The following is a 16,006-nucleotide window of genomic DNA, read 5'->3' on the forward strand; positions in this document are numbered from 1 at the left end:
AGGTCATAGAAGCACATATAGATAAAGAATATCAGCAGAGTTAGTAGCGATTAGGTGGATACTATGTTTTCTTTAAGGCAAAAAGACGACACAAAGAGGACCACTTCTCATCACATCAAACAATGAGAGGACAGATGATCATTCAATATATTACAAGCTTTAGATATGATAAAATAACATCCTAAAACAAATTATTCTATTTTAAAATCATGATTGTGTTCCAAATTACACTATTCATAGCTATTGTTAAATATAATATGCGAATTATATTAGTTGCGAACTAGTAATACAAATTACTACCAAACGTATTCCTCTGTTTCAGCCAAAAAATAAAGAAAAGTACAACATAATTGCATGTCACTACCAAACGTATTCCTTTGTTTTAGCCAAAAAATAAAGAAAGAAAAGAAAACGTATTGGCCTTTTGTTTTACTTGTCTTTACTTTCCATTTGAATTACCCAGAAAGCTGGCAGTAAAGCATGGGTCTATATATAAATCATAGATAGAGTGGAAGCAAATCAACTAATCATGTCATTGCAAAGTGAGGGCCAATTCAAGCAAAAAGAAAAAACAAATGTTTATATTTCATTCAACCCATATTTGGCATGAGGGAAAAGGCAGCTTTAAGCTGCAAACTTTTGCCAAAAGTTCTAAGCTGACAGTAACTTCGCAAGCTGGTATTCGAACAAAACCATCTAAAATTGCCAAACATTGTAAACAGAAGACTAATACAACTGAAAAGTTAAAACCATGCTTTGGTTGGTCGAAGTATGATATAAAACTTCTATTATCCCCTTACAAATAAAAAGTAGTAAATCCAGATGAAAGCAACAATCCTTAATGCAGTCAACATATCCTGGAACAACATAACAGAAACAAACTAAAACGCGAAAGGTTTTACTTCGACGAGGTCTGCTGCCTGCCATCTGGGATTGCAAATAGAACTATAGGCTTTGAAGGCCTGACGTAGGGAACATCGCATCTGAAATATCCTTTTCTCTCAAGTTGCAATATCTCTCCGCGCTTAAGATTTCGCATGTTGGAATCCCCAAGGGCTGCAGTCTCCTTTTCGGTACATGGATTAAGCACATCAAGGAAATCCTCTCCTTCTTCAATCTGCAATTCACAAGTTACAAAAACCAACTGAAAATTTTGACTGTACATAGTACATACCACTCTTTAACAACATAATCAGCTAACCACAGATAAGCGAAAAACCATCATACACAGAACTGCCACATTCGCATGCCTAAACTGCTCAGGCACCCAGAGAAGTTGAACTTCAATTATTGAAACATGCATAGAGTGTGAAACATTCATATAAACCCTTATGAATTATGACACATGACAATCAGCCAAAAGCTTTATTATTTTGAATCAAAGACTTTGGGCCAATAATTTTGTATCAGTCATACTCAAACTATGTGTATATGAAAAGTCATTTGTCACTGAGCATGTTGGATGAATAGTAAACAATGAATATGCACACAGGAAATTATACGTTATTTAGTGCGTCGGCAGGCAACAATCTTTTGCCAAGATAAATGTATTGGGAACATCAATAAGAGGTCAAATCCCCACTTTCATAAAGAGAAAGAAAGAAAATCAGAAAGGAACAGAACAGTAGAGAGATTGCTCAACTCCCAGAAAGGACAGGGAAGCATAGAATTCTCATTTGTACTTGGACACATTTAATGCTTTACCCTTTGCTTTACTTTGTCCATTGCCCTCTTTAAATAATCTTCTTTACTTTCCCTGTTGTTTTAAGCACAAGTTTTGTACCTGCAGCTTCTATGTCTAATAAGCCTTCTATATCGTCCAACTATTACGAGAATTCTTTCAACTTTAAGAAACCAAAAAAATCTCAATCAATTAAGGACAACTACTAAGCTTGGAATTCACAGACTGACTTTATCAAAGCAAATCATCTATAACCAGTAAAAGATATAAACTTGCATAATGCTAAGAACTGCCCAAGTGGGTATCTAAAAGTTACCAAAAACACTCCCAAAAAAAAAAAGAGAAAAAGAAAAGGCTAGGCTTTTACTCACTTAATCATTGTTTCCCTTAATCTTGAACCAGGCTTCAGCACAGTTCTTGTGGGCAGCAGCCAAATCTTCCTTGCAAGAACAACCCAATTCAATAGGAGCCCCAGATTCATGGCTATTACTCTGCAAACCCAGATGACAAATCCTACAGTCTCTTTCTACTTTATCCAAATGCACCTTAATTTCAGGCACCCCACTCTCAATTTCGACCTGGACAGAACAGTCCGAACCCACCGCAGAGGTTCTCCTAGAATCTGAGACCACCACCACCACCCCGGCCTCAGGATCATAATTCTCTAGAACACACGCAACTAATGCACCCAAATAATGCACTTTTACTAAGATCAGTCTTTTATTATTAACATTTATCATAGAATGTTATAATATGATTTTTGACAATAATTCAAATACCATCCACCATAAACATGCCCATGTTCCATACACTACATTTACAGGAACACATATGAAGCATCCTTTGTCATGTTTTTGAAATATCAGACTGTGTACATGTGAGGCTTTGACACCATATGCCTTTTAAAAGAGATCATAAGGAATTCTCTTGGTACTAATCGCTGAATTAAGGTCCATATGGTTGTTAATCCATATTCTGCTATCCAAAACCCCAAGTTTCCTTTATATCTTTATGAAAAGAAAATCAAAGGCATTTTTACTATCCACAGATTAAACACCTCCAAGCATTTTTAGTTCTATATATTAATAAATAATATGCTAAGATGTAAAAACTTTACACTTGTTGACTGGCACATACCTTCTTCTTTGTTATCAGATAATCAAACTCCATCAATGAGAGCTTAACTAGTTCATCTGTTTCAGGCAGCCAGGTAAGCTTCAACTTTGTAGTCTTGACAGATCCCTCAAGATGCAAAACCCCTGTGAGTGCGAGATTTCCATCTTGGTCTTTCTCAATTTTCTTAACTATGGCATTCCCCCAATCCATCAAGGTTACTTCCTCATCCACTGCAATGGACTCTGCATCAGCATGGTCTAGCCATATCCTCCTTGTGTATGTTGTTGCCTTCTCTCCAGCTCCTTCATACTTCTTATGCCTAGGAATGATGCGGACGAATGGTTTCTCAGGACCATTAGTCAGGGTGAACAACACACATCTCTCTTCAACAACAGCAGTATGTCTAGGACATACAGGATCGATTATCTTCTTATTAATTGTCCAGAGTTTGTCCCATTCCATGAGATTCAGATTTTTGGAAGCCCCCTATAAACCATAACAATATAAAAATCAGTTATAAAATTAAACCTTTTATAAGTCTGGATCAACAAAAAATTCTCATTTTCTAAATATAAACTAGTACCAACTGAGGAGAAAAAATTGGTGTAAGCCAAGGACAAAAGACGCATTGGGCAGGCATTATATTTATAATCAAAATGGTTCTTGCCTAAGTCAATCATATAGAGAGTGAATGCATATGCCCCAAACATATTACATTAGGAGATCCAACTATGGTTTTACAACCACACTTGGCATGTAGCAGGTAAGGTTTAATAAGATAAGACTAGTGTCTTACCTGCTCCAGAATGAACTGTATCAATGCTTCAACTTTGAGGCCTCTACGCACAATTCCTTGAACAGTTGGAAAACGAGGATCATCCCATCCATTGACCTTCTCATTTTGAACGAACCACAAAAGCTTGCGCTTGCTGAGAAGTGTATAAACCATGTTCAACCTACTAAACTCATAGATATGCACTTTTCTCAGCCCCATATCCTCTTGAATTCGGTAGTACTGAGCATTGCGATCGTGATACTCACTAGATCGAAGTGCATGTGTTATACCTTCTATAGAATCAACAAATGGGCAAGCAAAATCATAGGTTGGGTATACCTTGTACATGGACCCAATCCTATGATGTGGCATTGGATTGCAACGATAATAAACTGGATCTCGAAGAGATTTGTTTGGGTCCTGCATATCCAGCTTCCCACGGACACAGCACTGAAGACCCCTCTCGGAACCTGCAATCATTTCCTTCCATAATTTTAAATTTTCCTCTACACTGTTGTTTCTACATTTTGATTCAATGCCATCCATCCTTTCTTTCTGCATCTCCTCACGTGGTGTATCATCAACATATGCTTTACCCTGGCGAATCAAATTCTCAGCCATTTCCATTAACTTAGGGAAGTAATCCGAAGTATAGGTAACTGTTTCATACTTGATACCCAAAGTCTCAATATCCTTGAGAAGATTATCCACAAACTCATTACTTTCTTTAGCCGGATTTGTATCATCAAATCGCACAATAAGCTGACCTTGATACCGTTGAGCAAAATACTGATTCAACAAAGCTGCTTTTGAGTGCCCAATGTGAAGATAACCACTGGGTTCTGGCGCAAATCTCAGTCGAACCTTTCCAACCTCAGCTTCTGGAAGATCTACTTCAAATGTTGGCTTGCTTCCTCCTTTACTTTTCTCAGATACATCTCCATCTACACTCTTTGATTGCTGATTGACTGGACTGTCTTTCGATTTAGTTGCTGTTGGCTTTCCAAAGCCTCTTTTGCCAACATACATAGTTGTAACTTCATTCAGGGTATCACCATATTGTGCCAATATCGAATTGAACCACCGAGAAAGATTTTGGTACTTCTTCGACTTCCTCAAACTTTCCCATCTTTGACCAGTTCCTGCTAAGCATAGAGTGTTAAGCATCTCCAAAAAAGCCCATAGTTTGATGATCAATTATCCAATCAAGACAGTAAAATAACAGCTCCTTAGGACTTTGCCCTTCATTATTTTAATTCTCTATAACTATCCAAAATAAACGATAAAGGGTCTCCTAAGAAGATCCTTCTTTTGAGAAATCCTAGCTAGACCACTGTGTTTATTTTCCTTCTTCTGCCTAAACTTCACAACGCAACTAACCAAGACTCAAGTTTCCAATTCTTACAAGGTGACAGAAACACAAGAGGCGGGGGCCCTAATTGGTTGAACCAACTTTTGTTTCTTTCCTTTTATTCATGTTTTTCTTAGCCTTCTAAGAGCATCTGCAAGGTACTCCAAAGTCCAAACCAATGTGGCCTAGGCACTTCTTAGTTTTTATCTCTATTTAGCTCTTAGCCTTCTTTAATTTAGTTTTTCTACATGTTATATGTACCATCTCTATTAGTTATTTTCTGTCGGATAGTTAATTATTTGTGGATTATCTCTCTAATGAATGTGGAACTGCTATACAAGATGGTTAGCTAAGATATAATTATCTAATAAAAATACTCAATAAACACAATTTAGGAATAATAAATATGATACAAAAATATGTCAAGGAAATTGAGTCCTAAAAACCAAAAGTATAATTCAACGAACTTTCAATTAGGCATATAACTAAGCTGGCACTGTGCTCCACCAAAGTTAGTATCAATATTATCACAGATGTGAAAGAAACACTTTTCAAATTTTATACACCAACTGCTCGGTAATGAGTTCCATCACCACAGTAATTTGATTTGGCATTAATTAAGCTCAGATTGCACCATGGAGGTGGGTTGATGATGGCACCATGCTTACACTTGGAAATGGCCATTGATTTCCATTATTCAATATCATACCACATAAAGTAGACATTACAAATCACAAAGGGTGGGATTTAGGGGAGGAAAGAAATCACACTTCAAATCATTCAAAAAATGGAGTAGTTCTCATGAGGCACCCATAAAACTCGTGTTGAAATGAGAGAAAGGGGTAGTGTGAGAGAAGCAAAGCTATACCTGCAAGACCTGACCAGATTGCTATATCGGCAATCGAAAAAGAATGAGCTACGAAAAAAGTACGGCTTCCCAAATATTCATCCAAATGCTTGCAAGCATTCTCAAACGCAGAACCCAACGAGAGCACAGGAGCGTACTCAAGCCACTCATCAATCTGGGCAGCTTCTAATCTATCCTTACCATAGAAATTAGCATCACCGCCAATATAACGAAGAAGTACAAAGGTTCCACGCAATTTCAGCCTAAAATGGAAGATGAGTGAATACATTTATACATTCAAGCAAGGGCAGATGTAAACCTTCAAAACAGAAACTAATGCAAAGGAATTTAGGGATAGGGATTTACCCATTGGACAACTGTAAAAGGGGAGGAGAATCAGGAGCGAGAGAGGCGTCGGTGGGGAGAGAAACTCCGGCGAGCTTTGCCGCAGCAATCACCGATATCGGAGGGTTCTCGGCGGGGAACGAAAGCCCCTTAATCTTAATCTTCATTGAAACCCAAGCTTCAGATTTTGCTTGGACTTGTTGCTTTGTTTGGTTAGAATCGAAGTCTTGGAGGAATGATGAACAAGACGGCGTCGTCTTCCAGTGTTCTTCTTCTCACCCCTCTGTTTCTGTCAACTCTGTGGGAGTGGCTGGGAGTCTACGATTCCAAACAAACCAGCAACTGCACGCAGGATTGCAATGCTAGTAAGCCTAAAGTCAGCCCAAACCTTAAACCCTGAACTACAAACTTGGGCCATCCGGCCCAGTTTTTTTAGATTAGAAATTTGATTTTATTATAATAAAATAAGAGAGAAAGATGCGAGAGATGAGAGATCTGAGTTAATTTTCTAGTAGAAAAAAAGAAGTGATTTTTCAATTAGCATAAAAGGTTTATTTGAGAGTGCTTTTGTAAAAAGTGCTTTTAACTAGTAGCTTTCATTAAAAGCTAGATTTTCTAAAAAAGTGCTTTTTGTAAATGAGTTTGGGCTCATAAATAATGAAACTTGGAAGCCCAGCAAATTAATACATTAATTGTTGAACCAAGCATTTTTCCCCTTAAGGATTTGTATACTCAACACTTAAATAGTTAAATCCAATATCCTGATCACAGAACATAAGTCTCAATATGGAATTTACATTGTCATAAATTTTGCATAAAAGTCATACAAGTTATTTTAATAGTTGGAACATCAGATGTAATTATCAGAGGGTTCAAGTCAATGATGCAAAGAAATGTGAAGGTAAGAAATTCTTAAATGTAAGCTAGTGATCGAGGTACCAATCTCAGTATTCCACACAATTAAGAAATTCTCAAGTTTAAGATACTGAAACTGATTTGATTGACTCTACCAATCTCATTCCACACGGATGAGGTACAAAAGGAGATAGCATGAGTTAACTATTGTAGAACTAAAAGAAACAAAGGAAAAATATCATGGGAAAAATTATCAGATTTTGCTTTGTCCCATTGGCCTGCTTCCTGCTTTTTATTTAGTTGTCATCATTCTAGTCTTCTTCTTCTCAGTTCTACAATGGTGGTAAGCCTAAAGTCAGCCCAAACCCTTAAGCATTTGATTAAACTGAAGAATGAATAAAAATACAAAGCGTACTAAGCCTATATGAGAAAAATTTGCATGTCTCTATTATAAGGGGACATGATATCACATGCAAGAGAGAGATAGAGAAAGAGGGTGGAGAGGGAAATAGGAGAGAGAGAGAGAGCGGATAAGTTTTTCTTTTTGTCTATTTCTTGCCTATGATGTCACATTCCCTATAACGAGGATATGCAAGTTATTCTTAGCCTATATATAGGCTTCGGTTTAGGAAATAGCCTCTCCACAGTGGTGAGGACCAAAGTAATATGAGGACCACAGTGCCTTCAACGCCGTGTTCGGCAATGAGCCCCTCTCTGCCTTGACATTCCCTCTACAAGGAGGAGAAAGAAACCTTGGGCATGAGTAATTGATTACCCTCAATGACCTCGCCAACTATACCATGAAAATGTTCGACATTTTGTCAATAGACGACATAGACGGGCTCCCCAGCGAGCAGACTTCCGTGGCCTATCACACCCTCATCATTGAGACCTACGCTAATGCCGGTAGGGCCGAGGATGCTCTCAAGGCATACCAGTTCATGCTCAAATTTTCTCTCTCCCCCAACGGGTACACTTACAATGTTCTCGTCAAGGCTCTCGGTGCTGACCCTGATTTTGTTAAGGATGCCAAGAATTACTTGATGGAGATGATGGTTAAGGGGTTCGAGCCAGACGATGAGGCTGTAAGTGAGGTGTTTAAGAGCAGAGGCTAGTGGCTGCAAGTGTCATCAACACTCTCTTTGCCAAGTAATTTGAATTTTTTTTTTATTTGATCTATCTTTTGTTATTGTTGGTTTATGAATTATGCTTCATAGATAATTATGTAACTTGAATCCTTCAAGTAATATCCATATGAATCCATGTCAAATTCTTGAGAAAACTGACAACTTTGTTGCAGAACACTGAAGTTTTTATTATGAACATGTATATAATTGACACTACTTTAGTGATACTGGTCTAGTTTTAAGAGCTAATAGAATTCTTCACCAAAGTGAATAATTTGAAAGTGTTCTTAATTCAAAGCTATAGGCCAGACTTGTAATTTGCATGTTATGGTGTGTAAATTCTCTCCCAAAGAAGGCTATTTGTCTAATTCAAAAGTAAATTTGGGGTCGGCAACCAGGGCATTGATGAGAATATTGTAGGTGAAGTTGTTCGGGTAGACTCCAGAGGCAAGCATGCGCAAGTAGGCCTGGAGAGCGCCCATGGTGTTACCCGCATTGGCATAGAGCTCTATGGCCAGGGTGTGGGGGACGATCTCTTTAATAGAACCCTTCGTGGGGGATGAAGCCGTCTTCTGCCAAACCCTGGACCATCTTCAAGGCATAGTCGTGGATGTCCTCGGTCCGGATTTCTGGCAACTCAACGAGGGGATTGTTGTTAAAGTTGAGGTTCGGGTTGGGTGAGGAGGAGGAGGAGGAGCTGAAGACTCTGCAATGGTGCTTTCGTGTAAGTGAAAAAGAAGTAGAGATGGTGGTGTTGTTGGAATGGTTGGGCTTAGCTATGGCTATGAGACGCTTACTGAACAAAAGGGGGAAATGGTTGGATTTGTTGTTGGAGGTAAGACGAAGATGAAAGGTCCGAGAGACCAATGTGCCTGCCATTAGACTCAAGCTAGGCAGTGAATGCTATGATGAAATTAATTTCTGGGAATGACCCACCAACATTCTTCGATCTTTTAACATTCTCATTTATTCGCTTCGCATATCCATCACAAGGTAAAAAACATTTAAAGAACAAAACGAGACATGCATATTTACAGTTCAAAGCAATAAAAATGTTCCAAAGAAAATTAAAGTTAACTGAAATTACACAACATCATCAAAATACAACATTCAACTCTCATTTCTTAAAGGCTGTACACTTGAGAATATGTATCCTTTTTCACAGAAAATTGTCTTGTTAGGACTTCAATTTATGTGCAGCAGCAAGTTCCACAGATATGATGAAGGTTGTCTTGCCTGCTTCCCTGAGATATTGTACATCTCCATTCATGAGCTTCACCAGTTTTGTGCTGATGAACAGGCTAATGCCTTCTTCAGATACTTCTCCATCGTTTCCAAACATCTGGTTCAGTAATCCTTCTGGAATCCCACCACCCGCATGTGTTACCCTGATCCAATATAGTAATTCAGCATCTCATAAGCATTCAATTTGTAACATAAGCCGCCCTTCATTTTTAGAGAGAGGAGAGAGCGAGAGAGGAAGAGAGAGAGAGAGAACCATTTGCTTGTAGAAGTTACATACTAAGTCTTAGTTCAAACATCAATATTATGAACTCAATCGTGAAACTGTACCTGAGCTCCAGATGCACAAGATGAACAGATTGTCCTAGCTGATCTTTGGTCAAATTTGCTGAAACAGTAAGCTGGCCTCCACCTGACATAAAATTAACTGATACCGACAAGAAATCAGCCAAGACTTGTTGAAGCCTAAGACTATCCCCATATAAGGTCTCAGACATGATCTCTTCTGCTGCCTCATGAACAATCTGGATACTCTTGGCATTGCTCTTAATCATGACTTGACTAATGGAGGCAACCAGTACTTCATGCAAAGTGAACTCAACCATTTCCAGGTCTAAGTAGCTGTCAAGGGATCAGAAGACAGAAAAGAATTGTTAGGTCACACCACACAACAGTCAGAATGGACAACTGAAAGCAGAACTTCTATACTTTTACGGCAATCAAGAATTTCATAGGGAAAAAAAAAAAATTTCTTTAACAAATGGACTCTATCATACCCATCGATGATGCTATCAAGATCCATGTCATCAAGTATTTTGCTGAGCTGCTGCTGGCACTGGGCACTGGTATGCAGGAGCTTTTTTTGTTCTGGTCCCAACTCAGTACCCTCCATCATTTTCCGAGAAAACAGTATACCAGATAAAGGATTCCGGATCTGCCTTTTAATATAAGCTAATGCTTTCAATCTCTTCACAGCAGTTTGTTCTGATAAGCGTTGGACATGAAGTGCTTGTTGCAGCTCTTGGCTAGCAAGCTGCAAGAAACAAAAGACACCAGTGACTGCGCCCTCGCTGTCCAATTTCTTACTCACACACAGCAGGCATTCTATGTACTTTCCACCCTGAGCCCAGAAACCAAAAGGAACCTTTTCAGATACCTGACCTGTCATGGCGCGGTTGAGTACAACACCAAGATTTACAAAAGCTTCTTGATTCTTGAGAGGGCAACAGGCCGTGTTGATCCCAAAAACCTCCCCCAACAGCATTTTATCCATTACCTCCTCTCGTTTCCACCCAGTTAACTTTGTCATTGCTGGATTCCACTCAGAACACCAGCCAAATTCATCAGTGCCAAATATTGGGGGAATCAATGGGTTTGGGTTTTGTACAATTGCTTTGTAATCACCTTGGATCCGGGTGAACTTGTCCATCACATTCTTCTGACCAGTGATATCCTGGGCCACAAAACATACCCCCACAACATTTTCACTAAGGTCCCTGCTTGCACAAGCATTCACAACTAAGCTGATGGGACCAGAGTCAATCCTAGAACCATGTGTTTTTATCTCAAATTGAATGTTTTTTTCCTCTTTGCCTGATCAGAAGTAAAAGAAAAAGAATGAGCTTAATACAAACAGAAGACTAGAAACTGAAAAAAAAAAGAAAAAAAAGTATGTCTCTGTTCCAAGAATGGTGAATGAATATCCATTTCCTCTCTCACTCCCTCTCACACAAACATAAAGGGGGAGGGAGAGAAGGGGGGGCAGGAGAGCCATTGTATGCTTTCTCATTCTTCTGTGCCAATGTGATGTGCAAGCATGGTACTGGCTAACATACACATGCCTAAGTGATCAGGCACACATGCACATGCATACATGTATATGGTCATTGCTAGTAAGACTTGACATCTAAAAATGCCTAAAATTTCAAATTATGGTTATGATTAATTTATGACATACCTTGCAATGCCAAATCCAACATCCTTTTCACCATGCTAGTTGAAGAATCTTCCACGAGTGTGAGCATATGCTTTCCAATTGCCTCATCAACCGGAAGGCCAGTTAACTCAGCAATTTTTGTATTCCACCCATTAACTAATCCATCCACATCAACTGCCAATATTGGCACTGTGGCTGTTTCAATTAAACGGACCATCTCACCTGTCACTGCTTCCAGTTCTTGCATCCCTTCAATTTTTAGGTCACTTAGCCTCATATGGATTGCATTGGTGTTTACATCCAAGGTTCCAATATCTTTAAAAGCATTCCTCAGAATAAGCTGCAAAGAATGAATTGCATCCATTTCATAGTCCTTCCAAGGTAAGCTCCTTGTCTTGACAACTTCAAGGAAAGCCTTGAATGATGATCTAGGGTGCATTTTCCAACCATCATCCTTCTCATTAGGTTCATGTTTTGCACCACCCCATCGAATTTCTGCAGCAGTGTGGGATCGGAACCAAAAGATCATGTCCTTGGAAGTTATCCTCACAGCTGCCATTCCACATACTACATCACCAAGAGCAAGAGCCCCAGGGAACCCTGCGTCATACAGGCTATCTGTACTCAAACCTGTGGAATCCATATGGCACTCACAGAGCCACAAGGCTATGTCATGAATCTGGAAGTCACTTGGAGTTAATCCAAGTCTCCATATCTTGTTCTTGTATAATAGGACGGCCCCATCACATTTCACTAGATCCATAATATTAGGGGTCTGTGACACAATACCCAAGGGTGCATCTCGTAACAGCATATCACACAGCAGCGTTTGGGTGCGCAGGATGTTCTTCTCAACAATCTGATCTTCCAACTCCAATTCCTTATTCACATGGATGGCAAATACTTGAGCTAGGAACTCACAGGCATACCTGAGAGGGAAAGGAACAAATCTTGGAGTTGTGTTATGACATACTACTAAACCCCAGAGCCTCTTTCGCTTTTGACCCTGCACAGAATCAGGACTGCCAACCTCATCATCCCCCTCATTGACCACTACTGCCATAACAAGAGAAGCAATGGAATTCATGTTCTCCATATATTGTAAATGACAACTGTGTGGGGCTCTTAAGGTTGAACCACACAATGTTAGATCAAACGAAAGCTTCTCATCTTGAAGCACCTTCACATTTTTTGCACAACAATCAACAATCATACGAACCTTATTCTTCATAAATAGGAACCGTGAAGCCTGAGGTATATCAGTGGATGGATAATGCAAGCCCAGATATGGCTCCAGGCCAGGCTTTGTAACCTCAGAGATCACTTCCCCGTGATCATCATCATGAAATTTATAGGCCATCACCCTGTCATAACCAGTGAGTTCAAAAACCTCTTGAACCATCGTATCACAAAGCCTGTCCAGGCTCCCACTAGGTAAAGACTGCAATCGGGAAATTGCTTTGGCTGCAAGCTTGTATGATTGCAGGGCCCCAGCAGCAGTCATAGGGACTTCATAAGGCTTCACCGGCTCAAAGTCAATGATCAAACTACCTGTTACCCGGTGGACTATAGCATAAAAAGGCTTTCCAGAGGTCTTGCAATGGACTAAGATGGGATTTAAGAGAGAAACCTCCCCAAATCCGAGGGCCTTATGCAATGCAGAGGCACTAGGGGAACTGAAAATTGTCCTTATATCTGTTCCTATGCCAAGAACAGGGTAGTCCCCAACACTTGGGACTGCATGACTGACCATAGTCAGCATTTCAGGGGCATTCTCACTGTATGCAATGACCTTGAAAGTTTTCTCATCTAAGGCTAGCAAGCACCCAAATGACTGGATCAGCTTGCCTTTCTGTATGTGATGGAGATAAGCAGTGGTCACTTTGTCAGACCTAGGTTGCCGATCCCCACTAACTGAACTGCTAGCACGCACTGAGCTCGAGTAGTCAAAGGAAGAACCTGACTCCTCAAAATCTGCATGTAGCTTTGCATCTACAGTTGTCTGAGCAATAATTCTAGCACTGTGTCTTGATCGTCCTGAATTGCTGGATGAGTGGCTGGGTCTTGAAGAAGACATTTTCACATAAACTGAGAATCGAAAAGAAAAGCAATAAGAAAGACACAACAATCATAATAATATGATTGATATTATTTTCATCACAGCCATCACCATTATGATCATTTTAATACTAAAAGTAAGAATCAGTAGCAGAGGTCAGGATTTTATTTTTTTCATGATGCTGAAAATGTCAATATTCTTGAAGGATTACTGTAATGTGCTGCAGCAACAAAGAGACACTTCTCACAGAACAATTACAATGATAAGCTCCTAAAGGAAGTATCTTCTTCTCAGCCTAACACTGTAATGGAAATGAAATGGCAACTCTTCCCAAAGGAAGCCTCTTGTATTTCATGAAGGAAAGGCTATCTTTCAGACTTACACATTTGCTTATTCAGAATGATTATTCTTTTCCTGCTCGTTTGTAACTACTCACAACTACTAACTATTCTGATAACAGTTTTCCAACTAACTCCAGCTAACCAAACTACTAACTTGCCAACTTGGCAACTCTGACTTGCATAACTCGGACCATGACAATTAACATCAACTTTATAACTTATAAGACAAGAAAACTCAGTCATAGAGAATGGAACAGCCTCCTATTACACGATTCAAGACATCAAACTCTTTCTTCCCAAAACAGTAGAAAAAACAAACATCTTTGGCCTATTTTACACTAATGACAGAAGCAAATTAAAATTTTTTTTACAGAAACCTTTACTGAAAGTAGAACAATCACTTAAGTCCAAGTTGCTTTGATTTGTTGAACAAATAGAGTCAACTAGTTCATTAAAGGAAACCCAGAAAAGAAAAAAATTCAAAACAAGAAGTAATTAAAGAATCCAAAATAACTATAACAAGAGTAGGAACAAACAAGAATTTCCAATTTTGACATAAAAAAGGAAAAATACTGAACTTGCTCAAAATAATCAGAACCAGATAGTTGCTAATAAAAAAACAAGATGAGCAAGGAAGTGAAAACAGCCTAACCTTTTTTAGCGGCAGTAAGCAGAACTCAACTGGTTTCAGTCTCTCAGATGCAAAGGGATCCCAACTTATACTCAATACAGATTGATAAAGAAAAACTTGGAAGTAGAAGAAAATGGAAGATTTGTCCTCTAAAGTCTATACTTCAACCCCACTAATCCCGATCCTTCTTCTGTCTCTGGACCCCCCCTACCCTGCACTGCCTCCAACCCCAGTTGCTGCACTTATCAGTTGGTGGAGGAACCGCCTTCAATATAATATATTTAAAAGCTGTACAAATTTAGAAAGCAAAATTCTCAAATGGGTCCACTCTGATACACAAAACGTTGTCCAAGAAATGGATCCAAGGGAGGGTTGTAGCTGGAAAAAGATGGGTTTGGGGTGGTATGGTTTAGTTTGGCCTCCTTTCCGAGAAGGGAAATAGTCTAATAGAGTTAGTTGAAGACGGGTATACATAGAAAGAACAAGATCATCATCTCACTTCTCAAATTAATATCCTGTGCTGACCCAAATGAGTTTTCCTCCCATTCTAAAAATCAGGGGGTTCCCAACAGAAATTTGGGAAGAAAACCCAACCCATTGCAAAGAATATATAAAAAATGTAAGTGGCATAATCTCTAATCATGGTTTCGCACTATAATTGAGTAATAAACAAATGAGAAATTAGGCTGCAATGGGGTCACACACACACTCACACCCGTCACAGAGGGGCTGAGTGAGAGAGCGAGGGCTGGGATAGGCCATTCCTTTTTCACTCGAATACCAACAAACGAATGAGTAGCAGGACTTATGGGAGTCACGTGCAGAACCCAATCCTGTTTGCTGTACCAGATTTGGATGCATTCTTATAATATGGATACATTTATAATCTCATAATATCCAGAAATTATATCATTCTGACATGTTCAGAAAAATCTTGATATGAGATTATAGATTTATCGAAATTATAGCACGTGTAAGAACAAATTTTGAACACTAATCCACTTTTTACATTCAAATTGTTAATTCTAGCATTTATAAATTCAATCCAATAATGATTACTATCTTTCACGATTCGATTGCTACATTCATATGTCATCTAGCAACCTTATAATATCTAAACTCTAAATCTTAAATTTTATATTTCACACTGTCTCCCACAATAATTTCTCATATCATGGAAATGATATGAGATATGTATGCCATGCTGCTCATTGGCTCAATGGCTCAATGGTCACTTCGGTGTTGGTCCCAATAACCGGCATGCTCACATGCTTCCCTTCTTTCAAGGGTCAGATCTCCTAACAGCCGGCATTGGACGCGCACTACTAGATTTGGGTTATTTGGCCCATACTTGGCCGTAGTTTTCTTCTTTTCGTTTTTCCCTTCTTTTTTTTTCGGGGACATACTTCATAGTTCATACAGGGACCTAGTTGGTGTAGGGTCCATCCCTTTTTAGAGTCTACCTTATCCAGTTATCCTAATGTGCAAGTGTGCAACCTTTTTTCGTAGAATCCCTGTGTCAATGGATTTGGCCCAGATTTGATATGATTTGATCACAATAAGGCCCATCTTTGTTTTCACCAAAAATAGAAAGCGCCCATCTCCTTTGCTTTATAATGCCTAAAACATATGGTTTTCAAAATGAACATTTCAACTTTTGACAACTTGTGTTGTGTTTTGTTTCTTTCTAATATTCCGAC

The 16,006-nt window shown here is 39.0% G+C and overlaps 3 protein-coding genes across 3 annotated transcripts; 1 reads left to right on the forward strand and 2 right to left on the reverse strand.

Annotated features, from left to right (window-relative positions):
• Window positions 1-553: 553 nt before the first annotated feature.
• Window positions 554-6,481, reverse strand: LOC147281228 (Glutamyl/glutaminyl-tRNA synthetase, class Ic). The gene is made up of 5 exons (XM_086248822.1): window positions 6,137-6,481; window positions 5,792-6,033; window positions 3,594-4,714; window positions 2,819-3,283; window positions 554-1,117 (listed from the first exon to the last, which is right to left on the reverse strand). Exons 1-5 carry the CDS (start codon window positions 6,280-6,282, stop codon window positions 899-901), a joined length of 2,193 nt encoding a protein of 730 aa, XP_086104948.1. The 5' UTR covers window positions 6,283-6,481; the 3' UTR covers window positions 554-898.
• A 1,289-nt stretch (window positions 6,482-7,770) lies between these two features.
• Window positions 7,771-8,085, forward strand: LOC147281229 (pentatricopeptide repeat-containing protein At2g01360-like). The gene has a single exon (XM_086246521.1). It carries the CDS (start codon window positions 7,771-7,773, stop codon window positions 8,083-8,085), a length of 315 nt encoding a protein of 104 aa, XP_086102647.1.
• Window positions 8,086-9,056: 971 nt separating this feature from the next.
• PHYA (phytochrome A) lies at window positions 9,057-15,079 on the reverse strand. Its single transcript, XM_086249390.1, has 5 exons — window positions 14,328-15,079; window positions 11,297-13,363; window positions 10,116-10,932; window positions 9,670-9,960; window positions 9,057-9,485 (listed from the first exon to the last, which is right to left on the reverse strand). The coding sequence occupies exons 2-5, from the start codon at window positions 13,350-13,352 to the stop codon at window positions 9,275-9,277; spliced, it is 3,375 nt and encodes a 1,124-aa protein (XP_086105516.1). The 5' UTR covers window positions 13,353-13,363; window positions 14,328-15,079; the 3' UTR covers window positions 9,057-9,274.
• Between the last annotated feature and the right edge of the window lie 927 nt (window positions 15,080-16,006).

The sequence above is a fragment of the Dryas octopetala genome, chromosome 6, assembly GCF_963921425.1.
Source record: "Dryas octopetala chromosome 6, drDryOcto1.1, whole genome shotgun sequence".
NCBI lineage: Eukaryota > Viridiplantae > Streptophyta > Magnoliopsida > Rosales > Rosaceae > Dryas > Dryas octopetala.

Coding starts and splice junctions, on each gene's coding strand:
- LOC147281228 (XM_086248822.1), bottom strand. CDS start 6,282: ATGAAGATTAAGATTAAGGGGCTTTCGTTCCCCGCCGAGAACCCTCCG. Junction 6,034..6,136: donor CTTTTACAGTTGTCCAATGG/GTAAATCCCTAT, acceptor CTTCCATTTTAG/GCTGAAATTGCGTGGAACCT. Junction 4,715..5,791: donor AATCTGGTCAGGTCTTGCAG/GTATAGCTTTGC, acceptor TATGCTTAGCAG/GAACTGGTCAAAGATGGGAA.
- PHYA (XM_086249390.1), bottom strand. CDS start 13,352: ATGTCTTCTTCAAGACCCAGCCACTCATCCAGCAATTCAGGACGATCA. Junction 9,961..10,115: donor CTTGATAGCATCATCGATGG/GTATGATAGAGT, acceptor ATCCCTTGACAG/CTACTTAGACCTGGAAATGG. Junction 9,486..9,669: donor CTTGTGCATCTGGAGCTCAG/GTACAGTTTCAC, acceptor ATATTGGATCAG/GGTAACACATGCGGGTGGTG.
- LOC147281229 (XM_086246521.1), top strand. CDS start 7,771: ATGAAAATGTTCGACATTTTGTCAATAGACGACATAGACGGGCTCCCC.